General features: G+C 41.0%; 1 protein-coding gene across 1 annotated transcript in view; it reads left to right on the top strand.

The window, feature by feature from the left end:
- The window catches only part of LOC118773072 (aryl hydrocarbon receptor repressor-like), a 72,947-nt gene extending 60,160 nt beyond the window's left edge, over positions 1 to 12,787 (top strand). The window contains exons 6-9 of the mRNA XM_036521827.1: positions 2,048 to 2,183; positions 2,816 to 2,949; positions 5,166 to 5,365; positions 11,312 to 12,787. Coding sequence (XP_036377720.1) covers positions 2,048 to 2,183; positions 2,816 to 2,949; positions 5,166 to 5,365; positions 11,312 to 12,413 — 1,572 coding nt within the window. The 3' untranslated portion in view covers positions 12,414 to 12,787. The remainder of the gene's footprint in view (positions 1 to 2,047; positions 2,184 to 2,815; positions 2,950 to 5,165; positions 5,366 to 11,311) is intronic.
- The last annotated feature ends 7,223 nt before the right edge of the window (positions 12,788 to 20,010 follow it).

Raw genomic sequence — 20,010 nt, 5'->3', positions numbered from 1 at the left:
GTAATTTTCACCAACAGGAAAAAAATGTGAACTTCTATCATGTACAGCACTTCAGGCCTATTACTGTATACTGTTGTGGTTATGCTTTCTTTTAAATCCCATTGCTATGGTACAAATCCAGTATTTAAAGCATTTTATTATCATCTGTGTTGCTTTTTGCAGTTTCTCACATAGACTGTGTCTTTCGAAAGCTTCTTTGCGTCAATGCATCTGATAAAATACAGTGGCCAAACAGCAGTCCCCAGCAGTTCTGGACTATTGATATTCTGATAAAACCATGTTTTTGCATTGTAAGAAAAAAAGACAATTTAACTGATGTTTTGATGTGATTAGTACCAAAATAGTGTCACATACAACAGTACAAAGTTGAGTTTAGTGAATATAATTTTGTATCCATTCACCCACACAGTTGACCAAAAAATCTTTACACCGAAATTTTAACACAATGGTCCGCATTTTTAACACAACAACTTTATAAGACTGACAGTTTCCTCTGGACAATACATTTGGTTTACAGCTGTCGAATTGTAGCATAGCATACATAAATTAGTTTAAGGCTAGAAGCCCAAATGCACTTGGAAGCATTGTTTAACAATACCACCAGAACCTTTTAAAAGCACTCCCGACACCCGAAGAAAACACAGCAGAAAAGATTCACCGTTATATAAACAAGACATGACTAACATGCCCCGCAAGAGACGAGAAAATATATGTAATTTTTAGCATTCATGCCACAATAAAGTGTAGAAACAGTGCATCCCTTTGATCTAACTTGTTACTTTGTAATTATCCTTTGAAGGACAGGAAGCTCAGGCCAGGGAAAATATTGCTTATTCTTTTTTACAAGAGAATCTCACACAATAGTCACTTGATCTGTCTGCTGATGGGAATCGTGGTGGCGCTGCCATGTGTTTGGTGAGGAGAATTGTTTTGCAAGGCAAATGTTCAAACCCTCGCGTGCCTCCGATGTGGAAATTATGGGGAGGTTGAATATTTTAGAAGGAATCTGTCATTCATGACAGAAAGCAAAGCTATTGCTGGAAAGAGAGAGGAATTACAAATGTGGGGCGGGTTGCAGGGCTCTTTCTTTTTTTTTTTTTCTTTTTTTTCAGCGGGGCTGGGCTCTGTCGGCCCTCGGCAGCCCGTGTCACGCGATGTTTGACAAACAAACCAGCCGGGACAGCCACGCGCCCCTGTGAATTGAAAAGAGGCTCTTAATTGCAGGCTGTGGAAAAGTTAGCAACGAACGTTTCTGTGTCAGACCTGGACAGATGATTTTAACAGTGACAACAGAGCAGACACCAATAAAAATAAAGTGAGAGTGTTCATTCGGAGAAGATATTTGAGCGCTGGTCACTTTATTGCTAGGCAAATAAACGCAAAACATTATTATGAGTTTCCGTGATGTTGTCTTAAGGGCTATGATCTCTGGTGTATTTTGAGGGCCTTGAAACTGTGAAAATGTCATTAATGGACTTACATCATTACAATGTCACCCTAAAGCTACGTCACTGCTTAAAAGACACCATGTGTTGTTCTGTGAGAAAATAAAATCTGGGCACAATGCTTGGTTGGCCGCACAAAACTTTCAGAAATCAGCCCTATGAGGGCCATATACTGGCGCGCCCAATAAAACACATTTCCTTAGGTCTGTTTTCAAAGCTTCATATTAATTTTAAGTTCCAATTAGTTATATGAGCTGAAAGGTTGTTGTAATATAAATGAATGATATTCTCTGCGGAGAGCAGTCCAAGATGCTCTTTAGCCATTTGTTTTGAAATCGAATCCAAATCCCAGAATGCGTATGAAAGTGACCGTTATGTGGCTAAAAAAGGGGAAAGGAGCAGAGAGTCGGGCGGGTCCGCTGCATTACGATACGCTCGGTGTCGGTCCAGTCGCCTCCTGCGTGTCAGGCGATGGCCTGAACCCAGTCAAGCGTGGCAGAGGTTAAGTGGGGGGACCGCTGCTGTTTGCAAACACAATAGAGATTGTTAATCAGGGGCTTTAGTGGGTCAAGCCTTGATGCATTATCTCTCGCTTTGCCCAGACTGACGTGATGCACCAGAATGTCTTTGATTATATCCATGTGGACGACCGGCAGGAGTTCCGAAGACAGCTCCACTGGGCCATGAACCCCGCACAGCAGGTGGCCGCCCAGGACCACCATTTAGCGGCAGGAACTGGTGTGTATATAATTACAGACAGCAGAGACATGGGGGCCCTTTGCCTAGCAACAGCAAGAATGGGCGAGGCAGACGGACAGTGTTACACTCTCAAAATGTGCTCTTTTTTTTTTACTTAAAATTATCGTTTCCTTTCATCAACTGTGTCATGCTAAGCTTTCGTCTCCGGTTGCATTCATTGTATTCTGTAAAACTGTGCAAACAATGAGTAAGAAGGGCAAGCGCGCTGAATAAAGTGTCAAGGCCTATCAGTGCTGTGCGAATATAAATTCATGTATTCTGTTCAAATGTTTTGTGGAATTACAAGTTCCTCATCACATTTGTTTTAAACCCAAGCAACAGTATTAATAATCAAGTGCTTAATTTGTTGAACATTGCTGGGCTGTGGGCCCAGACTTTGAAGCATGAGAGCTGTTTGGGCAGAATGCTGCAGCCCCATTGTCCTGTCCCTCCCTTTCACCACAGGAACGTGTGATTGCAGCTCTCAAACACAAATCTCCCTCTGTGTCTGTGTGTCTGCGTGTGTATTTCTGTGTGTGGATGCATGTGTGTCTGTGTGTCTTTGTGCCTGTCTGTATTTGTGTGTATGCACACACAACTGTGTGACTGTGTGTGTGTGTGTGTGTGTGTAGGTGAGGACTTTGTGGTCAGCAGCCTCTTCAACTCTCAGGAGCTGGGTGGTATTCCTCCGGACTTCTCCTCCTTCCTCAACCGCTGTTTCATCTCCCGGGTGCGCTGCCTGCTGGACAGCACCTCTGGCTTCCTGGTGAGAGGTCGTCTCCTCTGAGCACTGAACACTCACCTCCACCACTTCCCCTACATTACTGGACACTACGTGCCCCACCCATGTGTACCACCTCAGAACCCAAATTAGCATCAGAGTCTTTGCCAAAGTGTAAAACCACAAACACAACAGCACTGAATACTCAGTGCTGCCTGCTAATGCTTGGAGGTACTTTGTCTACATCAGTTATTCCACTCTCAGGTCATTTGTTCCCAGTGTGGTTTTAACACTGTAGTAAAAGGTTTCTGTGGGTACCTTACAAATTGTCTGGGATATAAGAAATGCTTCTTTTTGAATGTAACTAAAATGAGCAAAAATTCACTTTGTAGCATGTCTACTGGGGTTATCTGGAAAGTTATAGTGCATATAAGCAAGATTCATAGCAAAATGACAGGCATTGTGTATGCCCAATGTCCATAGCGTTAAATCTGAATTTGGCTGTTTTGATTCTGTTGAGCATAGCTATAAATAGACTATCCCATAAGCCGGAAATACCATGAGTTTGATATTTGGAGAAAGATGTATTTGCAGCGTGTTACCACCTCCTAAACCTTCGACCAGAGTGGTTTGGATGCAGCAGTGGAAATACATGGAATGAGGCACTTAATTTCACATGAAAAACCAAAGGCTTTGGAATGTTCTTCCCAGGAAAGGTCAACAGGCGTTCTCTGTACATTTGTTTCTCTTTTGTAGGGTAACAAGCAGGTTTTGTTTTGTATCATTATTTCATGTAGTTTATCGTGTAAAAGGCCCTTTTCTTCAAAAAACTCAAAGCCATTTATCTAATGGGGCCCCTGCTTCCATAAAGGGGAAGTCAAGGGCACTCACCATGGCCTCTCATTTTCCCCAAAGAGGTCGTGACCTCTCGTGAACAGTTGTCAAAACTGCACATTCAGATTCAGATTTACTGTATGAGACAGCAAGCATTCACGACTGCCCCCTCCCCAAACAACAGGCAGAATTCTTTTCACGCTTTGATGTTTTCGCTATGTCAAATCATTGTCACAATATCACAGAAACTTTAAGGGAATGTTTTGCTGGGTTTTGTATTTTCTGGTTCTATGGATGTATCTGATGATGATGTTAAAACAAGTGTTAGGAGGTCTTAGTAATCATGTTCACCTGGAAACCCTGTTTAGACCCTGCAGGGAGACATATAATAAGCACTGCATATCCGAACATAGGGTGGAAATCAAATTTTCTGGTATTTCATATATTTGTGCATCTAAATGCACATTAAGTATGTATAAATATTGCACACTGCAGCATGCATTCCGTGATTGTTCAGGAATGAGAGGACAGAGAGAGCAGCAAGACACAAATTATGACCTTTGGACAAGTTTTTATTACACAGTTAGCAAGACAGCGCACACACTGAAAGCAGAAAAGTAAATACATCTTCTTCATCACCCTCGCATGAGTTCATGAAATGGAAAAAATGAAATAAAAAGACAAAACAACAAGCTATGCAAAGACTCTGGGTTGATATATAAAACACTTTGCTTGTTTTTACATGGCTGCTCTTGTTTTTGCTCATGTTCTCACTCTCCAGGGTCCCTCTCATAATAAATCAGTTTTTTTTGTTGTAAAATTATTAACAATATTAGTGATGGCATTTTTCTGCAGATGTTGTAACCATGGATCATTATAAACCAGATTGCTACAAAATGGGGTCTGTGTGTATTGATCAGAGCATGCGGTATTTTGTGTGTAGGGTCAGTCAAGTACCTAATTATAACGTTTATTACAGTTTTTAAAGGTGAAGGGCTATTCCTGTGAACAAGCTGCCATATTTCAAATGCCATATTAGAATTGACTTTTTTCAAAGTTCCGGCTGCGTCTCTCATCAGAGTCTTAATTTTGCATGCTGTTGTAGTCAGCGGTTTATTACAAACCTGACATTATTAAAATTTCCTTTTGTAGAATAATCAGCTGTTGAAAGAGCAATGAAACCTTGTTTAAAATATGCAGTAAATATCCAAGAATAGAAAAAAAAAAATCATTGAACTAACCGTTTTCACATGCCATACCAGACTTTATGAGTTTTCACCCACCTGCCTATTACAATTAAACATAGCATTAATAGTCTTCTGATCTAGATAAAGCCCTCCCTGCAGTTGTGTACGCGTTCGTTTGGAAGCAGGCTTGAGGTCGGCCTCCTGCGAGGTCAGGGTGTAACTCGTCCGCCTGTGTCTCAGACCATGCAGTTCCAGGGCCGCCTGAAATTCCTCCATGGTCAGAAGAAGAAGACCCCGTCGGGCACCGCCCTACCCCCGCAGCTGGCCCTCTTCTGCGTGGCGGTGCCCCTCCTGCTGCCCTCCATCACCGAGATGAAGATGAAGAGCATGATGATGAGGAGCAAGCACAAGGGCGGAGTCGTCACCGCGCTGGAGCACAAGTAAGGCCCGCCTCGGTGCCTCGGAGCCTCAGAGCGAGCAGACGCGCAGGGCAGGAGCCAGGGCCCGACAAACAGGAAAGGGAGAGGATTTGCTCTTTCGCTGTAGCTCTATGTTCTCTGAAGATGATATAACTGCGCTGCGATTAGGATAAAGGTGGAGGTTACAGGAAACATCCCTCTCAGAACCCCGCCCCACCCGCACTTAAGTGCTGTAGAGCACATCAGATTGCTTGATTTCTGCAGCAGTGATGCAACACTGGCAAAAAAAAAAAAACTCATTCAAAAGCGTCATGTCCTCAGCCTTTTCCTGAAACTGGCGTTTTTGTTCTATTAATACGATTCTTTGAAAAGGGAACCCGGAGAGGCCGTGATAATCAGATGTCCTGGTTGGACCTGGCATGGGTGTTTCACTCAGATTAAATCTGCTGCTTCAAAGTGCGCGTTGTGCGCGTGGAGGGTTCAGCCAGGAGGTCAGTCCCCTGCTTCGGACGTATCTGGGTCAGCTGGAATGGTGGCTGCGGGCCCACAGCCTGCCATGCTGTTGGGGCGGTGAGCCGCCCTCTCTGTGGCCCTGTGTGCATATCAGGCCTGTTCAATCACAACACCTCTGTCACGCTGCTCAGTGAGCTGTGGCTATTCTCTATCTGCACAATGTCTCTCTCGCTCCTCCAGCTCCTCTCTCTGCTTCTCTCCTTCTCTCCCTCTCTCTCAGGCTGGCTCTCTTTGTCTTTATCTGTATCTGCTTGCCCCTCTCTTTTCTGCTGCCTCTCTTCTCCGTTCTCTCTCTCCCTCACCCAGAGATTTTGATATCCTTTACCGCATAAACAGAAATAGCGCTCACCAATTCTAGAATTTCACCACGTGAGCCGTTTTCACCGCGCACAGAGCCTATAACAGCACAAAGCACGCTGCCTTTAAATACCTTCAGCAGACCAAAACGCACAGTATACTCTCATGTTGTTTATATTATAGGCTGGTCGGATTACCAACAGGGCAGATTTAAAGATAAGAGCGATTAAACCTTCTCTTTAGTGCAGCTCCTTTTCGTTTCTTGCTTGTCCAAAAAAAAAAAAAAAAGAGAGGGGAGGCAGAACTGACAGTGGGTGCAGCTGCATTCCTTCCCCTGCATGAAAGCTATAACTGTAACATTTCATCTGCTTCATTAAGCTATCACAGATATCTTACCCGCTTTTTTCATCACACTGCAGCTCTGTTTTTGTATATAAGATTACAGCAAGTCCTCATGAACTATACAGCTAAGTATACGAATTGAAAATAAAATTATTCTGGCTCTAATATTTACTGAGCAAAAAAATACAGATTGATTCATTCCTGAGGCTGAAATAATAAACTGCATTAATGTTCAAATCCATTGTTGAATCAGAGGAGGTTAATAACGAAGGGGATCCATTCTTTTCACATACGAGTTAAAGTAATATCTTAAGTGACATCCGTTCGCTGCTAGGGATGCTCTACACCTGACCTTCCGTTGACATTACAGGAGCGTTTATTTCTGTCTGGGAAATCATATTCCACTCAGCGAGAAGTGCTGCACGCATATGTGTCTGTGGATCTTGACGGTGCACGCGCCAATTCAGAGCGTCCCAGGGGTGCCGTGCTGGGTTCATGCCAGGTGAATAGTGTAGCCAGTCCATCACATGCAGCCCCTGTGCCAGGCAGGCCTGACAAATGCATGGAGCACGTGGCTGTGCATAGTCATGCATAAATGACAAGCCGCTTTTTCCGAGCAAAGAGGGATGCGCTGATCGTTGTCTGCGGAGCGCCCCACAGTCAAGCAGCCATCAGCGAGCGCTAAGTACCGTCTCCATCTCCACCATATCTATCTATCCCCAAGCTGTCAAAGGAGGTCCTTCTCTGCAGCATGCGGTACACCCAACTACCACTGCGCCTATGTGCGTCACGCAATGCAGCATTACACAAATTCGCATTTTTAACATTTCTGATGGCATGTCTTTTGTGACCAGGCGTAGCGTGTTGTCCTGTGGCAGTGATCCGGTACCCAGCCGACATGTACACAGTAAGATCTGATACCTTCGCCTGGGCGCTGCCATCTTACCGTATGGGAACTAGTGTGGTCACAGCAACATCACAACGTCTCTGCAGCACTTTGTGATGGGAGATCCCAGTCGTGCTGGAGAATGTTGAGCCCAGAGAGGCTTCGTTCATATATGCCGGTGTTCAGTAGCTGATAGGTGCCTGTCCTGACCTCTGTCTTTCACCCATTCGGGATGTAACGTGAATGAAGATGGCGTTTAGCTGCTCACCAAAGCGTCTGGAAGGCCTATGCATTGGCATTCTTTTCCTCAGAGTCCCAATGACCTCTTCTCTCATACCATTGGCAGTTGGTATATTTTGGTTAAGTCATTATTAGTGCAATGTTCCCCATCTGTTTTCATCCACAGGGGACTCACTCATGTAGAAACGTGAAAATCCCCTTAATCACATCCGCATGTGTAAATCTCCAAACCCTCCTATCATATATGGTGTGTTCTTAACACATGACTGACCAAGATGTGTGTTTTTTGTTCAGCTTTGGGTAGTTGAATGGTAGAAAATGAAATGAATTATGTTATTTTTACTAACAATCTGTAAATATACGTCTGGTTATATACTGCATCCGTTGCATTTTTGAAGCTGATGAGAAAATAATTGAAAGGTAGAAAAGGTTTTGATGAACATATTTTCATTCCACCAAACTTTTCATTCAAAACATGGGGATGTTAAATATAGCGGGTAAGCTAATGTTTCTGAAAAATATTACTAAAAACTAAACTTTGGAGCTAAGGAGCAAATTCTGCCTTGTGCACCAAATAAAAAAAAAAATAAAAAGTATTATATGTCTGCGGATGTTTGACATATTTACATCTTATGCATTCATCTCAAATTCAGAATTGTTTGCATGGATGCCATTTCTATGTAGACTATCAGAAATGACCAGTGATTAACCAGAAAAGTTATAGAGAACTTGTACAAGTACCTTTCAAAATGAGGTGCATCAAGGAAGTTTTGTTCCAAGACAATGTGAATGTGGGAGGAGCCGGTTCAAAGGAACAGGCTGAGGAGCCCTTTAATGGGATGGGTAAAAATAGCTCCTAATACATCAAGGGTAAAGCATGGAGGAACTGTCCACAATCTGGAGCCCTATCGCCCCCTCTGCTGTCCACAGCATGTGATGTTACACTTTTTTTAAGAACAGCGATCCATGGAAAATACCAGCATTTGTTCCTCCTCATACTTGGAATTCCTAATAGTCTGCAATACTTCACAGCTCACATTTGGGAAAAACACACAGATGTTATGCGTGTAAATGCCCTGGCTGGTGTTTTTTCCATCTCACTGAGAATCCCAGCATTGTCTGAGATCACAGGAAGTGTGTAAATGAGGTTATTTCCAGGATTACAAGGGGAGGCAATATCTGTGGCTTTAGCTTCATACTGGTGTATATAGGAAAGCTCTAAGGCATTTCGCTGTTGCTGGGCCAGTGGATGCATTGTAGCTCTTTTCCTTGACTTGGGACCTTGTTATAGATAAATTGACTGATTGGTTGTTTGGATGATTGGTTGATTTATTAATTCATTCATTTTTATTTTAAGTGCAAAAGAATGTGAAAGTAAAGCCTGTCATATGTTTGTTGATATGACGCATAATGTTGACAACCATGCCAAAAGCACCTCCTTACATGAATGTAATTTGCTTCTCTTTAATTAAAGATACAGTAATCCCTCAACACCCTTGCTTCACATAAGCATTATTGGTGAATGATTCATATCTATCACAAACTGTGAGATGCTACAACATCATGCCCTCTGCTGTAAATTGGAAAAAAAAAAAAACTTTTTTTCCCCTGCTCTTAGTCTGACATTTAGGCTCTGATGGCATGTTTGAGATTATCACCGTCGATCAAAGACTCTCGTGATATTTTTAAGATTATAACAATCAATCAAGAGGAAAAATATCCATAATGAAGCTTGAATTGTTAATTAACTTAAGTTAATTAAGTTAATGAAGACATTTAATTTTCAGCCACTGCACTTTAAACATTTATTTCTTTAAATAGATACACAATGACTGGTCAATCCAGTTATCCAGCCAGTAAATATGATTAAAAGGAAAGTTTGTAATAACTGGAGAGGAAAGTTGTGTGATAATTTACCCCTTTCATGTAACATTACAGGTAATATATTCACAGATAATGCTTTCAATTCCAGACTTTGATTGCATTCCAAGTCCTATTTTATGGTTTTTATAGTCCTACCTCTTATGAATAAAATGTTTTACGGCACAGCAGAGACTTGGGACTCCAGCTCAAATCTCTTGAAAAGACATGGTTAAAAGAACTGAGAATTGGACAGACTGTAGAACCAGGTTTTCAAGCTGCAGAGGCTTAATATGTTGGTAAGAGACAAAAGAAAAGCCCATACACATTTACGACAGATGCGGACAGAACATAAAATACCATTTGAATACATAGAAAACTGGCAGGACAGTATATTATCTGTAAAACCTAATAGCTTTATGGAATAATAACAGGTGCATTGAGTGTGTTGGCAAAAGTTCCCCTGAAGAAAATATCTTTCCCAATCACTTGATGCGCTGTGAGAATGCTGCAATGCCATTTTCGGGCTTAGTGCCTCACAAAGTAAGCTACAGGCAGACAGACAGAAGGAAAAATGAAAGGCCCTAACCCTCGCTCTCCCTGTATGACAGCGATGAATAAAGCAGACAGTTGGCCCTCCTGTCGACACAGTTCACTCAACTGAGGAGCAGTGCGTTTGGGCGCGGGCTAACGCTCGGCTTGTGTACAGAGACGGACGCCCAGAATACGTCACTGTCACACAGCGGGCCCTGAAGTATGTATTTTCATATGCCTCTCTGAAACATCTAAAATTACAACACTGAGAGGAATAAAGGAACACTGTATCTGCTGTATCTTTTTTAATCATTTGCCTGACTATAGCCTCTTAAATCGGAGGCAGTGTCTTTGATCTCGGTTCCTGGAAAAGATCTTCAGAAGGGTTTAGTGACTGCCTTCGTGGGGAATTCAGATTTAAAAAAAACTACAACAATGCAAAATTGATCTAGAAGATTGACTGTCTGATTGCAAAAGCATGGTGCTGTATCAGGTAAAGGAAGAGTCAGGCAATAAATTGGCTCACTGCACTGTGGTGTTGAAAATCGGCTATTCATCTTCAGTTTACAGTCTGTGGCTGGTACATTTTCTTTTGTAATGAGGTTAACATATGACTGTCCAGATCTTGAAGTCATTTCAAGTTCTGTCAGAAAACAGTTCATAAGCACATCATATGGAACAATTGGTCTTGTACAAAAGGCCTTTATAAATTTAGTGCATGGTTGTCATCATATATGTGATCATACAAAACTTCTGTTGCGTTAACTCAACTTTTGTTTTCCAGCTGCCATCATTGACATCATTCCTGCCCCTTGTTTCCAAGTCAGACAAAACCAACCACACCAAATCTAAGCAAATTAACACACCCTTTCCATTGCAACAAACAGAACATTCAAGTCTGTGTTAGACGGTTGCCAAGTGATTAATACATTAATTGCTTAAGGTGTACTTCTGAATTTTAATGTAAAGACTGTGTGCACACATTGGCATTGCAGCCCTGTGTGCAGGGAGTTATTAAATTGATAGAAATGTTGTAATTGTAACTGCATTTTCCCCATAGTAGTTTAGTATTTATTTAAAAAAAAAGAGTTTTTCTGATATGGCTGAAACAATTCTACTAATTTCTGAAGTGAAAAAGACTCAATTTTCTTGACATTCAGTGTGTTGTCTCCAACAGTGTATATGAAAGAGGAGAAGGTTTCAATCTGTGTGACTCTGTTTCCTTTCTGGATTGTGACAGCTGGTGACAGAGAGTGTGTAGAATGAGACTTGTTTCTTGTCCCTGTCTCCCTCAGCGAGAGAGAGGAGCATCTGAAGAGGCACCCCAGCGCCGGGGGCGTGGGCGACATCGGGGACGTGCTGCTCTTCAACTGCTCGGGCAACCCGAGCAGCCAGCTGCGCCACCACGCCCCCTGGACGCCCCTCTCCAAGGACGGCGTCAAGTTCAAGGCGGAGGGCTACTACCCCCAGGAGGAGCCGCTGAATTTCTGCAAGTCTTCCGTGGGCGCGCACAAAGCTCACACCTTGGAGAGCCCGTGGACCATGCGGGCTGCCGCCGGGGCCATCAGAGTGGGGCAGAACATCAACCTCGTCCCCAACCGGCTGGGCAAGCCCAGCCACTACGGGAAGCCCGGGGCCTACCGGATGTCTCCCGGCGGCCTCGGAGGGAGGAACGACGCCTACCTGCCCAAGCTGTACGGCGGTTTGCAGAACCCCGAGATGGAGAGCTACTGCGTGGACGGCATCAAAAGCGAGAACGGGTACATGGGCCACGGCGAGTGCTACGACGGGCGCGCGCTCCCCGAGATGCCCATCAAGGTGGAGCAGGATTCTGACTCGGAGAACGGCTGCGATGTGTACGGGGTCCCTCACGGCCGCGCGTGGGTGTGCAAGGAGCACGTGGAGAGGCGGTACGGGGTGGGCTACGACGGCCTTCAGCTGAAGACGGAGGCAGACTACTACGAGCAGTACTCCCCCTGCCAGAAAAGCAAGGCCAACGTCAGCCCCACCTTCAACGGCCATTACCAACACATGTGCCCGGGAGGCAACAGGCCCCTCAAATGCGTCCTGAACAAAGATCTGACCCAGTTCAGCCCGCAGCGCCTGTCCCACTCTGACCCCCTGTGTAGCAACCAGAGCACAAACTGTATGGACGGCCACATGTACGCCAACAGCTCCATGGATCACAAAGCATACATGCAGCAGGACTACAAGTTAAGCTACGAGTTCAAGGGCCACAGCTTGGTCCACGCCATTAAGCGTGAGCCCATGGACTCGCCGCCTTGGTCCGACAGCAGCCACGACATCAGCCAAACACCCCTCCAGCGAAATATCATGCCCAACTGCGTAATGAATGCGGGAGGCCACAAATCCAACCCATATGTCTATATGCAATAAGGATGAACTCCACTGCTCCTCCGATCACCACCACGCCAGAAAGTGCAGGATGGCATTCTGCTCGTGCCCTAGGCTCAGGTTCAAGAACAGTGTTACAGTTCTGTAAAGACTGAAGGTCCACCCAGACGGTCGCTCTTGTGTGGTCGATTAAAAATGCAAAATTTTAGAATTTATTATAAGCACTTTTAATATTATTAGTGATACTAAATATTTTTAGATTCACGCCACGTTTGTATTTATGTGCTGTGGATATGTTACCTTGTGTGGGTTGGTAGAGCATTGAAGGTATTTTGTATAAAGACACTGTGGGGGGAAAAGTGTGTTGTTTTAATTTTTTGCTTTGGTAAACGCAAAGGGAGAGACAGTTACTCAGACAGAACCAGAGAGAGAGAGTAAGAAAGAGACGCACAATGATACTAATGTATGTCATGTTATACTGTATATTGTATTTACAAGTAAATTGTGACCTAAAGAAAAAAGAAAATATGATTACACATAGTTTAGTAAGAAGGAGTGTTACAGACTGATTTTTGTCAGACTTTGTAAGCAATTACTAAATTTTTACATTTTCCCCCCAGGGGAAAAAAATTATCTAAACTGAAGGGTCAGTATGTGGTACTGCATTTGTACTTGTGTTTTTAATGTTTTGGAAACCTTTTGAATTATTTTGTCTTTTGTTTTTTTTTTTTTTATTATTATTATTTCTAGAAATGCTATCTGCACTACTATTAACATTGTGTAATTGTTTAATGAAAAACTATTCGTTAAGGTGCATACATTTTATTGTTAAAAATGCCCCCTCTCCACCCTCCCCTTGTTTTATCCAACCCTAATTGCAACACTTTTGTAATTTTTTTAAAATATTGTACGAATGTTTTAAGAATAATAAATATAAATGAAGAGTAACTTTTCAAGGTAATTAAAGGCACCACACAGATAGTGGATATTTCCTTTCATGCTAAAGTAAATCCATTAAGAATTAAAACGGTGATCATTTCCCTCATCTGTACCAACTACAGGAGAAAGATGAGCGTGCCACCCATTTCTCGCAATTTTTTTCAGTGTATTTTTAAACAAGCCACCCAATGACATTCACTAGGATCTCTCACAGTACCATGTACTGATCATTGTACAAGAGTCAGCTGTTTAAATTTATTAGTAACAGTAATCGATCCTGAAGCAGCATACCGAAGTTTTCAGGCTGAAGCCTCAGTTGCAATGCTGTAAGCATATATTAACGTTCACACAGCTGAACAGCAGCCTCACACTCATACTCATTACAAAGTGTTTTTTTTTTCTTCTAATCAGAAATGTGGCAAGGATCTCAGTTCTCCTGTAATATGAAGAGTCAGACTTTAAAATATGTAATTCACCTCCTTCTTAATCTGAATTTAATTGTTAACATGTACAGCAGATGACGTCTTCAATGCAGGGCAAAATTAATGAGCTAGTTTTACATCTGAAATTTTTAAGGAGTTTTTAAGGAGTGCCTGTTTTTAAATGGTACAAAGTGGATTTTTGGGTTTTATTTACTTCATAAATTAAACCCGTGCTTCTGGAAGCACATGCAAAATGTGGAAATACTACCAATTTATTTGAATGAAGAGGCAATGCACACAAGCCAAGGACAGGCCAGATTTTAAATATTCATTCACAAATGAAATGTCCATGATTTTCTCTCTCTCTCTCCCTCTCTCACTCAGCTTTCAACTTTAAATATTTAATCATAAAAAGACTTTCATCATTTAAAAGACTGGATGGTTTTAAACACTTTTAGATATTTATTTAAATATTAATTTTGGTAAATCTAGTCTCCTTTTGGTATCTTTTATTATCTGTTCATCTGCTTTTTATGTCTTGCCTCCCATTGGTAATATTAATATGAGGTAGCTCTATCTAGAAATAAATACTCAATTTGTGGACGGTTTTATTGAATCATATTTGTGATACGGAGCCACTCAAAAATAGTTTTATAGGCATAACATACTTTTAATAGATTTTGTCTACTTTTCAGGCTGCAATAATGTCTGAGTCTGGGTTTTGAAGATTGTGTTTGTGAGTCAACATTTCAAATTTAAATAAATCTACTACTGTGTGTTATACAGCCATTGAGTTTTTAAACTTGCACTATGGGACTGGATCATCAATCTTACTGCTACCTAGACAGAATGTCAAGTTGACATGCACAATTGTTGACTGTTTCACTGTTTTTGTGTTTTGTAAAAAGATTCATTCATGTCCAATGTTCTGTATTTATTGTCAATATCTTAGCAAAACTGTTTATTTAAAATCAGCGAGGGCTTTGCGCTGTTTCACAAAGGACAAAAATAGCTTCTTTTTTTTCCTTTCTGTCTTTTTGAAAATGCATTAACCAGTAAAATACACACAAGCTCTTTGGCTAACTTTGTAGCTGCAAAGCAGCGACTATGTATTGCTGCATTTTCTCAATATTTTTCTGTGTGTTTTTCAAAAATACATCAATAAAACTTTCATAAGTGAATGTTTCTTATTAAATTTCCCATACAGTATTTTACAGTATAATGTGACAAAAATATTACTCACCAATATTAATGTTTTTTTAGGAATAAGATCCACAAGATTTACAGAATAAAAATAAAATTGATCATGAAAATATTCATATTAATGCCGTGGATTATAAATGAGTATCAATGTGAGCACTCACTAGTATCACATTATATTATTAGCCGTGGGCCTCAAATTAACCTATAGCCATTTGTAGCATTAAACCACAGTGCCAATAGGGCCAGTAATGCACAGTTCTGTACATGAATATAAATGTGAATGTAAATGTTATACCTGTATAACAACATAGTATAATATTCAGTATAAGGCCGCACTACAACATTTGGCAGAGCAGAGTGTTAGGTCAGTGTAGTATATTGTACAGTTTTGAGTAGTGTGGATTATACTAAATTTAATTGAAATATTGTAGCAGGTGGAAGGAGAACACAGTCAAATTACTGTGTACTGTAACTATCTTGTGTTTAATTTCCACTGTTAAGGGCATCGCAAGGGGGCCAGGGTTCGCTGAGTTCTGGGGGTGTTTTTAGTTGAGATCTGTAGTGAAGGCCAGGTGCTCTCCAATGGCTGTTCCCCATGTCCTTTGCAATGTTTCTACAGTGATGTGAAGATTTTTGCATGCTTATATTAAGTTACGTTACATTACATATTTCTGTACCACAATGTCTTGTGTTGGAAAAGTGAATTTTCTTTTTCATGCTGTTGAAATGTATTTTCATGCAATGATGACACACACAAAGCCTCCAAAATATCAAACACCTGAAGAAATGTCATAACATGCATAAAACATTATCTCATATAAAATCGTGTTTTACGTGAATGGAAAACTAAGATTTTCTACACACCCCAGTGTATTTTGAATGAAAAACAAATACTCACCTGATAGCTATTCTTTTTTAGGTACGCTTGGTGCTGCAATACAGGGAAAACAACCTAAAATGTAGGCATTACTTTAAAATTACAGGAAATATATGATCCCTCTGACCTCAAATGACTTTTACGGGTGTCTTAGAAATCTGTGCATTTGCCAGGCTTAAAGATTTTTTTTTTTTTGCTATATCATATTGATTTATTCCAGATGACTCCCGAGCAAATGAAAATAAATAAATAATTCAAGCCATGTAACTTCTCAAATTTTTCCCAATCATTTATGAATAAATCATTTAGGAATGTGTAAGGGAGTGTATCTTGACAAATGGAATCAGTTAAATAACTGGAGAAAAATGGAGAAAACTCTTCACGAGTGCCTAATCATGTCCTTTGGGTTGCCAGTGAATCCCACCCCCTAGAGCCTCCCTGAGTTAAACACCTGGTCTTGGGACTGGATTCCATTATAACTCATCCACAGCTAATCTACTGGTTGCATATATAGTCATCAGGAATGAAGAAAGCCATAGAAGGCCATGCAGTTATTTTCAAAAGACATACATATGCATAAAGCAATGTAGCCATTGATCCATTAACTATCATTTATGCTTCACAGGGATACACAGAGTTGAAGATGAACTCAGGACAGACAGGGCTGAAGGTGGTACCACGCCTTTGGATGCCGCTCCCTCTCACAGGGCACGTAACAGCAGGCACACTGACACATGCAAAGAAAATGTCAAGACCCCAGTTAACCTTCAGTGTGGAGGGAGACCCACTTTGACACGGGTAGAACATCTGCAGCGCTACCCAGATGGGGCAAGATCTGAACCTGGACTCTGGACAGAGTAACAAACTTGTGCCACAGCACTGCCCGCTTGGCAGGGATATGAAGTTCAACGTATAATTCAAAGTAAAAACCAGCATTAATATTTAATGGAATATATCAATCATTCTAAATTGTCTTCATAAAACATGTTATAATGGAAGTACTGATATTTTTCCAGTTGAAAAAAGGTACCCTTTATGGTTGGTTGAAATAAATCATTACCTCAGTAAATTTCTTCTGAATGTATGGCATTTGTGGGCACAAGATTATAGGAAAGAGAGGGGACAGGTGTGGAATACTGTAGTTAGTGCTTTGATATTACTCATTGCAGTGCCACTCTGAATAAACCTTTACATGAACAATTACATAGTTACGATTTTTGGTTCAACTCCCAGTTCATTTTTAATATGAGGTCATTTAAATATTCTCCGTATGAAATTATATCTGTTGTATTTGACACTAGAAACATGCTCACTGACAAACACTATAGGTGACACTGCAATTGACGTGAGGTGCATATCTTCTGTTATGTTACGTAATGCTGCATTTGACATCAGTAAATACATTGCAGAATTTGCATTAGAAGATACAGGCTACATGAGTGTCAGAATGATCGCGTGTATCATGATGAATGCCCATAGCCTTACTTTACTTTTTATTTTGAGTATATTCAACATATTTTTCCCTGCTTTTTGACTCTAACAATCTTGGACAGTTGAAGAGAACTGTTACATTTTTTACTTGTTTTAAGTGATAGAGATTATTCTATTTTTATGTGGGTTTATGTCCTTTTTGAAATTAAATTCTTCTCTTCTATCTGTAAATTATTTCAAATATCAAACTGACATTTCTAAGGGCTGGAAAGGAAACACGGCCACAACGGATGGTGGTGTTAGTATTGTTTACAGTGAGTCTACACTTGGATCACCTCCACTTGGTTTTCAACCCTTGAGACTGCAGTTCGCCAAACCCCAAGCAGGAAATGTAAAAATATTTCAAAATATTCCCAAAATAAGAACCGAACGAAGGGCAGAAAGTTAACTGGAGCACTGCTCGACCCGGTTCAAGAACATTACGTGCTCGAGGCATTTCCTTTCTGGGTCTGTGTGTGGACTTCCACCGCACACTACTGCCTGGGGTCTGTGGAGCATCAAGCCAGGAGCAGAAGCAAGATTTCTTCAGACCAGCACTAACGTGAGCCAAGCTGCACAGGAGAGGGGACAGGAGTTGTATTGTTTTGGAATTCGTTTTAATTTCCGGGTTTGGGGCAAGTTTGTTCACCAATGCTTAATTCCTTAGATTGCAACTAGCATGTCAGGACAAACAAACACCAGTGCAGTGGATCAGTGGCGCAGATAAGTCCCCTTAAGACGATTACTGGCAGATTTTGGACTGCAGACAAACAGATACACTGCGGGCTGACAATGCCTTTTTCTTCTCAAAGTGTGACCTATTTTAACTTACAGGCCAATGAGCATGGATTTATCATTTTTCACTCCCCTTCCCACACGTTTGTGTTCTTATCTACGGGTACTATGTTCAGTTACTGGACATTATAATGCTAAGATCTACTCATCAAGTTGCATGCATGCTGCATCCAGTTCCTTGAGAAACCCTGACAGCTTGTTCTGTGAGGAAAATTCCTTCTAAAACCAATGTCAAGATAAAGTGATTATGGCAGTATCAAAGCCTATAATTAATGGAACTGCAATGCATTTTGTCCTTAACTTAAGGACAAAATAAAGGACTTAAGCAAAGTGTCACATTTTTGTCTGAAGGTTGCTGAAACTGATGACAATTTTAAGAAACTGTTAAAGTAAAAAAAAGGGTTAAATCGTTTTACCAAGTCACACAGCAGCTGAACTGAAAAGAGGTCAACATAAGTTCTTCACACCTCTGCATTTGATCACACGCAAGATATTCTTTTCCAATTTGTGCAAAACCTCATGCTCAATGCTCATTCAGAGTCATCATTATCACAATTATAATTATCCTTATTATAACCATCATGAATATTGTATTTATTATTTGTATTATTGTTATTTCTAATACTACTGCATAGACAATGCTATGGAAATGCTGCCAAACAAAAACAATTCAAAGACCGCTGCATAATTTCATGACTACTGCACACAGGATATTTTAGCATTGTGTCCCCCCTGCATTCTCTGTGCTGCTGCATACTCCCACTGTTTTTTTTTTCCTGCACTGAACAAGGACAAGACGAAGACCAGATTCTGAGGAACCACGCCCGCGTTATGATAAATGTGGTGTAAATTCTACAAGGCAGCTCCTTCGCATGACTTCGGTAATTGAAAACCGACCTCAGAACAGTCTGTGAAGGGCTCAAAACAGAAAAAACACCTTCTTAATTTGATGCAGTCAATGGGATTGCAGAAAACGTCGCATGAATGAAAGCCAGGTTCATTAAAGATGTTTATCAATGTTTAGGACAGAACAAAAAGGGGTCAGACATTTAACTCTTTGTGATCTGAATTCAGAATGACTGAGTCTGCTGGGGTTCCGTGGGTGCAATCTTCTGAGTGTGACCTTTCTGATTAATTCCTGTGGATTGTGCTTGGAGGGACAGTGGTGAGTTCTGCTATATTGGTTTAACAAAAATCAGAAAGCTTATATTTTATTTGAACAAGCATCCATAGTACATATATAGAAACACATTTTCAGAATGTGCGTGTAGACAATTCCAAATCCAAGTTTCAAATCACTGAAAAAAGAGAATTCGAAGTAATCACATACAGAAGTTATAACATTTATGTTGAACTAATTATATTTGTGTAAAGCTTCCTAATTCAAACAAAATTCTGTTTAACCAAAGAGAGCACCATTTTGGAGCCATGTTTCAGAGATGGCACTTCCTGCAATTAATTTATCCTAGTCAATTCCATCAGGGGTTCCAATGATCACTTAAGCAAGCCTGGCCCACTATCCTACTCATCTTACATATTCCACTTATGATCATTAGCAGACATTTGGCACAAATAATGCCCTGCAGAATAAACTTGGATCAGTGTTCAGCTAACAGCTCAACCAAACCTAACTCGTGCCACCTGAAAAACCTTGCTCTATAGACAGATTGGACGCTGGTGAAAGCAAAACTATTGAGGTCTGTGCTCAGCTTAAGAGCTTGCAGATAACTGTACTGTATATGTTTTTTAATTATTTATTTTATGCGGGAAAATATGCACTGCAATAACAGTGCTGTGAGCAGATTTCCCGTTGAAGAGAAGAGAAGAAAAGAATGAGAGGGCTGTAAAGAGAATAGAAGAGGGTGAAAATTGCTAAAGGGTAGGAACATGCCTGTAGGCAAGATTTCACAGAAGAAAAGGATGGGAGGGGAGA

The sequence above is a fragment of the Megalops cyprinoides genome, chromosome 2 (genome assembly GCF_013368585.1).
Source record: "Megalops cyprinoides isolate fMegCyp1 chromosome 2, fMegCyp1.pri, whole genome shotgun sequence".
In the NCBI taxonomy this organism is placed as follows: Eukaryota; Metazoa; Chordata; class Actinopteri; order Elopiformes; family Megalopidae; genus Megalops; species Megalops cyprinoides.
This window is presented reverse-complemented; position numbering and strand designations above follow the sequence as displayed.